The sequence below is a fragment of the Malus domestica genome, chromosome 07 (genome assembly GCF_042453785.1).
Source record: "Malus domestica chromosome 07, GDT2T_hap1".
Lineage (NCBI taxonomy): Eukaryota > Viridiplantae > Streptophyta > Magnoliopsida > Rosales > Rosaceae > Malus > Malus domestica.
Window position 1 is genome coordinate 28,827,295 of NC_091667.1, and position 7,675 is coordinate 28,834,969.

General features: G+C 40.8%; 1 protein-coding gene across 1 annotated transcript; it reads left to right on the forward strand.

Moving 5' to 3' along the window:
* The first annotated feature begins 4,026 nt into the window (after window positions 1-4,026).
* Window positions 4,027-4,521, forward strand: LOC139197806 (uncharacterized). The gene has a single exon (XM_070825782.1). It carries the CDS (start codon window positions 4,027-4,029, stop codon window positions 4,519-4,521), a length of 495 nt encoding a protein of 164 aa, XP_070681883.1.
* The last annotated feature ends 3,154 nt before the right edge of the window (window positions 4,522-7,675 follow it).

The window sequence follows — 7,675 nt, forward strand, 5'->3', positions numbered from 1 at the left end:
ATTAACCAACATACAAATTATACAACATAAAAAAACATTTAACAACATGAAACTTAAACAACATTTTTAAAAACATTTAACAACATAAAACTTAAAAGCCTACTCCATGCTTCTTTTGGCCCAAAGATGTGCAACAAGATCATGTTGTAGGTACGTATTTGTGGCACGAGAACGTATCATTCTATAGCGCCTCATATACTCATTTATAGAGATACTACTAGTTCTTGGATTGAAAGGCAAATTAGGCCCATCATATATTTTTGCTAAAGCCCTTCTTGACCTATTTGGATCTTCTTGGTCATCATCGGACTCTCCATCAATATACTCATCTCGCTCATCCTCCACTATCATATTGTGTAATATGATGCAAGACATCATGATGGAGTTCAAATTTTCTCGACTCCACCCTCTTGCTGGTTTGCTGATAATCTTCCACCGTGCTTGTAGAATACCGAAAGCTCTCTCAACATCTTTCCGGTATGCCTCTTGGTGTAAGGTAAACAACTTTTCTGCATCATTCCTAGGGTTTGGAATTGCTTGGACAAGAGATTGAATTGAAAGATATTGAATTGCAAGAGATTGAATTGCAAGAGATTGAATTGAAAGAGATTGAATTGCAAGAGATTGAATTGAAATAGATTGAATTTAAAGTTGTGTGAATTATAGCCCAATATCCACCCTATTTATAGCAAAAAAAATTCAAATCCAACGGCTAGCTGACGTCAGCATGATGTCAGCTACCAACGGCTAGCTGACATCATGTTGACGTCACCTAGCCGTTAGATTTGAATTTAAATTGTAGTTTTTAAATAATAAATTATGTTTGGCCCTATGGCCTTTTGGCCCTCGGTTGGAGACGGTTTTTTGTGACAGGGCTAAAACGAGCCCTTTGGCCCTCTGGCCCTCGGTTGGAGACGGAGGCAAATATGGCCCTGTACTGTTCATTAAAATATTAATATCTTGAGGAATCTTAGAGGGCCAGAGGGCTCAAACGAGCCCTCTGGCCAGCCCTCGATTGGAGATGGCCTAAGGGTTTTTTTTTTTTAAATAGAGTAAATTATTATATTTTTGTTGCAGTCACAATCCTAAGAATCTGGAAATGTATCTTGTATTCCTATTAGGATTAGATTACCCTTTCTATTACTATATATAAAGGCACAATGGGGTGAATCAAACATACATCATAATTAAATCAAATAGGAATAATTTTGAATTCATAAAAAAAATAACAATAATTTGCCACGTGGCACAAATTTGGCAGCCACGTCAGCTTTTAACGGATCAATGAATGAAAAATGTAACGGATGTATTATATTGAAATAAGATAGTACTTGAGGTATGAAAGTGAAATGTTTTAAAGATATTGTATGAGATTACAATAGATCTCAAATTCGAAGTGGTAAAGTGTAATTTACCCTAACTTAAATAACACATGTGGTTTTTTTTTTTTTTTTGAAAGAACCAAATTTACATGTGTCAATTACGTATTGGATAGGAACCCTAGGTCAGCTGGAGTGCCGATCACCTGGAAAATTTTCCCGATGTTATCATTGTAAATTATCAATTATCAATTAATCAAAACTCTTTTGGGATTACTCTAAAAAAACTGGTGTATTCCAGATTATTGTTTCTTCAAGAATTTACAATGGTAATCCTTTTGGTTCATGCTGCATCATTAGGTTTCAACAACATTTTATGTGAGTTTTGTTATCATCTATAGGAACAAGGATGTCTTGTTCTAATTAGTATAATGTTGTTGTTGTAGTGTTATAATCAATTTTGTCAAGTTTTTTATGTCAAATATTTCACATTTTTCAGTACGGCTTGTATATTACACTTAACAAATGAACTCACTCTTACTAGACTATGTTATTCCTTATCGTGCAATTTTGATTCTAATTTACAAGAAATAATCTCAAAAAATTTCGAATGTGAAAAGCCTTTTTTATCAGAGATGCCGTTGACATCTCACCACAACCGCTTGTTGATCTCAACCTTCCTCAAAACTCTGGCTGATGATGCTTGTGGAGCCAAAAATAATCAAGAGGTGACACATGAATTTTTGGGTAAAAAGGAAAAAGTTACGCCTGAGACACATCGGGTTTCCTACACGCAAGCAGTGGAGAATCAACCAAAAAATAGGTAACAAGTTCAAATTTATCTCATTCATCTTTACTCTATATCCTCTACAAAGAAATTATTCCATAACCTCCCATATAAATTAATTAGGCAAATTAATGGATTAATTCCCAATTAATCCATTAAATCACCAAATTAAATCACTCATTTTTCACACAAAAGAGCTCAAGGGCTGGCCACCTCCTTGTGCTATATATATGTCCCTATTCTCTCTAAAAACCCAAGTTCATACTTTTGCAAAACTCCAAAAAATTCTCTAAACACTTTTTCTCTCTAATTTCTAACTTTGGCATCAGAGGTTCTTCGGCCAAAGCCCTCTCATTCATCGTGGGCGCGTGAGGCTCTTGGCCTTACCAAATGTGTTAATTGTTTTATTGGTGCTTTCATTGAGAGTTGAGATTCACACTCGTAGCAGACTCTCGCGCAAAAAGGTTTTTTCTCTATTTTCTCTATTTTCTAGTCCACTTGTATTTTTCGTACATTCTTATTATTAGAATTTTTTATTTGCCAAGATTCTTTGATAAAACGTAAAAGAGAAATACAATGGCTAGAAATTTAGAAAATTCCACAAGTGAAAATTCCAATATTTAATAAATGGGACCGCGGCATTCCACGAGACTAAACGTGATCTTAAGGGGAGCGGCACCACCACCACAAGGCTCCACCATGGCCACCACTGCGGTGGCCACCACAGCAATCACCCGCGGCGAGGTCCATGGCTCCACCATTACGGCCCAAGCTGTGCTATCCAAGGCCCACGCCACCAAAGACACCACATGAGCCATGTCACTCCATGCCTAACGCGAGCCCAATGCGTGGCCAATTCGAGCCCAGGCCTCGCATTCGCGAGCATCACGCGCTGAACAGCCCACTCTCGTGGCCTAGTCTGCTCCCGCCGAGCAGCCCACTCTCGCGGCCTAGCTTACTCTTGTAGCCCAGCCTGCTCTTGCCGAGTAGCCCACTTTCGTGGCCCAGTCAGCTCCCGCGGCCCAGCCTGCTTCTGTAGCACTCCAAGCAGCCTAAATCGACCCAAGACTATTCTAACCATCCGGACTAACCATTGAGCCATGGCCATTTTCACCATATTTCACTGCAGATTTGACATTTCCCAATTCAAATCTCGCACCCAGAGCCTACTGCACTTCCATTGCTCAATGAAGCACATTCATTCTAAGCTCTTTCAATCTAAATGGCGAACAACATTTGTCTCGACAAGTCATAGAGTTGATAAGCGCCCTTGCACAACAGACAACCTTGGTGAATCAACTTTTGCAACGCACCGAGAACCAACGTGCCCTAGACGAGGTGTCCCTAAGTAGGACAAGGGCAGATGAATCTCTACACCAGCGTCTCGGCAAGCAGCCTATCAACCAGCCACGATCCGAGCGTTCTGGTAGTTTACGTTCCCGCTTAAGTCCTTGGGATAGCGAATACTCTCGTCTTAGCGCGCGGAGGAACGTGCATTCTCGATCAAGCCCATGGACGAGAATACGTTCACGGTTGAGGTCACATTTCAATTATCAACATAGACAACCTTCCAAGCAAAATGATCATTCACAACCAGGCTCGCAAGGAGTATTCTCCACCTCACATTGGAGGAGGCAGCATGGCAAACGGAAAGAAGCAATCACTCAATCCGACTCAAGTTCAACCGGTAGTCTGCGAGCAGTCCATTCGCTTACCAGGAACATGCCACATGCACCACAGCCGCGACATAAATGAGTCGAGCAGAGGGAAGAGACCCAAACCTATAGGTCACGACTGGAGGCAGTCGAAATTTCCATTGCCTCAGCAGAGGCAAATTCAAGAAGAAGTTGATAGGCTCTTAACTGAACGAATGCGCAATTTCCAACGAAACGAGGCTGTGACGATACGCTTATGCAAGACATGACCAACATAAGCATGTCACCATTTATGAATAAGATCGAGTGGATAGATCCACCTCGCAAGTTCACTATGCCTCACTTCATTCCGTACAAGGGAGACGAAGATCCGGATCGACATCTCAAATATTATCGCAGTACCATGATCCTCTACAAGAACAACAATGCGTTTATGTGCAAAAATTTTACCACAACTTTACAAGGCGAGGCGCAAGACTGGTTTCACACTCTATCGCCGCAGTCGAACCAGAGTTTTAACGAACTTTCCTTTGTTTTCACTAAGGAGTATTCGTCTAACCGCTCAATCAAAATGACATCCGACCATCTCTTCAGCATCGTAAAAGACCCTCAGGAGACAATTCGCGACTATGTCAAGAGGTTCAAGGTGGAGAAGGCCAAGATTGTTGGCTGCAATGAAGACATAGCAATTGTAGCATTCAGAAATAGGCTTCCCACTGAACATCCTTTATTCAGAAAATTGATCATGAGAGAAGAATAAACCTAGTAGCTTCGTATGCTTTGGCAGAAAAACATGCATCATGGGACAAGGCCAAGCAGTCTAACAAAAATGAGTTGGAATAGAAGCACATAGAACGTTCCTCGACCTGAGAAGACTCAGTGCTTGAAACATTCCCCAAGTTCACAGTTCCAATCGGTCAAATTCTCCGCAAGCTTAAGAATGAACCTTGGTTCAAACTGCCGCCACCCATGAAAGGCAATCTTACTATGCTGGATCATACAAAATATTGCACATTCCATCAATGACCAGACCACACTACCAATGGCTGCTTGAAGTGGAAGCAGTACCTTGAGAAGCTGACAAATGAGGGCTAATGCGACGAGTATCTTGACAGGTCAACAAAACGGCCCACACAAGCAGGGGAAGTTCCCATCACCCCCTGAACCACGTTTAGATTTTTTCCAAATAAGTTCGAAAACTCAAGCAACTCGACGAACAAGGCTTCACAAGCCAAAGAATATCCGGTTTGTTATGTAGTTTCTACCTTCCAGCACAGTTTATTTATTTCTTTATTCTCAATGAAGATTCAAGAAGTTATTCATAAGCCTGGCTCAACTGCTGTCCACAACAACTGCTCAAAACCCTTTCTGGGTCTGCTCTCCAATGCGAGAGGATAAACTAATTGATCTCCAGTGCGAGAGGGTAAAGCAATTCCCCAACACCCAAAAGGGTCTGCTCTCCAGTACGAGAGGGTAAACCAATTCCCCAGCACCCAAAATGGTCTGCTCTACAGTGCGAGAGGTTAAACTAATTGATCTCCAGTGTGAAAGGGTAAACTAATTGCTTTCATGTGCGAGAGGGTAAACTAATTTCCCGACACCCACCTGGGTAAGCTCTCTAATGCGAAAATGTCACATAGTTTAAAAGATCGAATATCAACTAGGCAGCAACCATTTTTTGCACTTAATAGTTCGCTTATCCAACACTTCATTTTCGGCAGTTCCGATATTGACATATCTATCTTTGATTGCTCCATCTACGGCAGCAAAGAAATCAAACTCAAGCAGTTTCCTTATTTTGGGCAAGCAGCCCAAACATGGCAGCCCAAACTGTTGCCCATGCCACGCCACTTCCTCGGCCCATGCCAAGCCAACCTTTGGCTTCAATCAAGCCTTGCAGCGCAAGCAATGACCCCTGTCAACCACTTCCTTGGCCTATGCCAAACCGACTCCTGGCCCCTGCCAACCGACGTGTCGTATTACCTCGACAACTGCTCGGTGACAGCACCACCCAAAAAGAAAACAAGAAGAATTAAGTTTTTCTTGCATCAATGCGGCCCTGAAAAGACGAAGAAAGCAATGAAAGACGATCATTTGCACGGGCAAGATGTAAAAGATTGCTAGAGGAGGGGGAACAAATATCCTCTAAACTCTCTCTCTCTCTCTCTCTCTCTCTTGTAGGGTAGAATAAATCACTCTCCAAAGTTGATTTAATAACCCACTTAAGGTGGACTTAAATAGGCTTTGAAAGAAATTATTTCCCTTTCCTAGAAGGATCTAATTTCATATTAAAGAGGGAATCTACATCAAAATATGAAGCAATCCTAAGTTTCCTAGAGCAAAAAGATCTCTACACCTACTGCCATTTCCTACGAGCAGCCCAGCAGGTGTGGGGGCATTTGTGGAGCCAAAAATAATCAAGAGGCAACACGTGGATTTTTAGGTAAAAAGGACAAAGTTACCCCTGAGACACACCGGATTTCCTACACGCAAGCAGTGGAGAATCAACCATATAAATTAATTAGGCAAATTAATGGATTAATTCCCAATTAATTCATTAAATCAGCAAATTAAATCACTCATTTTTCACACAAAAAAGCTCAAGGGCCGGCCACCTCCTTGTGCTATATATATGTCCCTATTCTCTCTAAAAACCCAAGTTCATACTCTTGCAAAACTCCCAACAATTCTATAAACATTTTTTCTCTCTAATTTCAAACTTTGGCATCGGAGGTTCTTCGGCCAAATCCCCCCCATTCATTGTGGGCGCGTGAGGCTCTTGGTCTTGACCAAATGTGTTAATTGTTTTGTAGATGCAATTTTGTCAAAGAATGAGAAAGAGAAAATTTGCATCCACAATGCTCATATTCAAGAGAGAAACTTTCTTGCAACTACTACACCCTTAATCACGGGCATCCAATACACATTTTCCAATTGTAAAAAGTGAACCGCTTGTCCAATAAACACTTGTAGATTACAGGTTGAATTGATGACAAGAGAGAATTTGGAACCTCATACAATATCTTCAAAACATGCATGCAATCGCATTAGTGTGATATAAGCCTATTTGATTTAATTGTAAGGTGTGATGTAGCAATGAAGTCAAACAAATCGAAATGATTAATTGAAACGAACAATCTATCATGATGCTAATGACATTACCAAACAAGGAACTTAGGCTGACTAATTAGTCATCGTTTGTGTGGAGTTGGTTGCCAACTTTGCCAAACTGAAGTTGACCACTAAAGAATCTGTCCATCCAAATCCAAATTCCAAAAAAAAAAAAATGCAGAACTAGGGTTTTGGATTTAGCGGGAAAATGGAATTTGGAAGAGAAATCTGGCCGTTGAGTTCGAACTTCGAAGGACGAGAAAAACACGGACACACAGTACAAGGCACCATCGAACACCAAACGACGATGACAAATAAAATATTTGTAGGTACAATAAAACCATTCGAATATTAAATTTCCATGTCTCATTCTTCCACGTTTGATAGGGACGCTTCAGTTGAATCTCCAGGCGGGTTACTCGAAAATATTGGCGGGAACACCTTGCTGAGCTGGCACAAGCATTCTTTTTTTACCCTTATTACGAGTAAAGTAATGTTACGCTTAATACATTTTTTTATACTATATTTGTATTACATTTCTAATAGAAATAGGATCTACTAACATATATATGTCTCGAACCTAACACAGGCACACGGGAAGAATAAGGCATAACGAGTACGATAGTGAGCCGCGTCACTTGCTTGGCGATGCGCATGATTAGCAGTAGCTCCAGTGATACCAAACATCATAGCCTTAGAATCTTCCACGATGTGCCCAATGACAAACCTATCTATGGTGTTCCTCTAAAGCGCTGTAACGATCTGAAATGAATCATTCTCAAGAATTATATTATGTAGACCCC

Bases quoted from the DNA above. Each gene is read 5' to 3' on its own strand.
- LOC139197806 (XM_070825782.1), top strand. From the start codon at position 4,027: ATGACCAACATAAGCATGTCACCATTTATGAATAAGATCGAGTGGATA.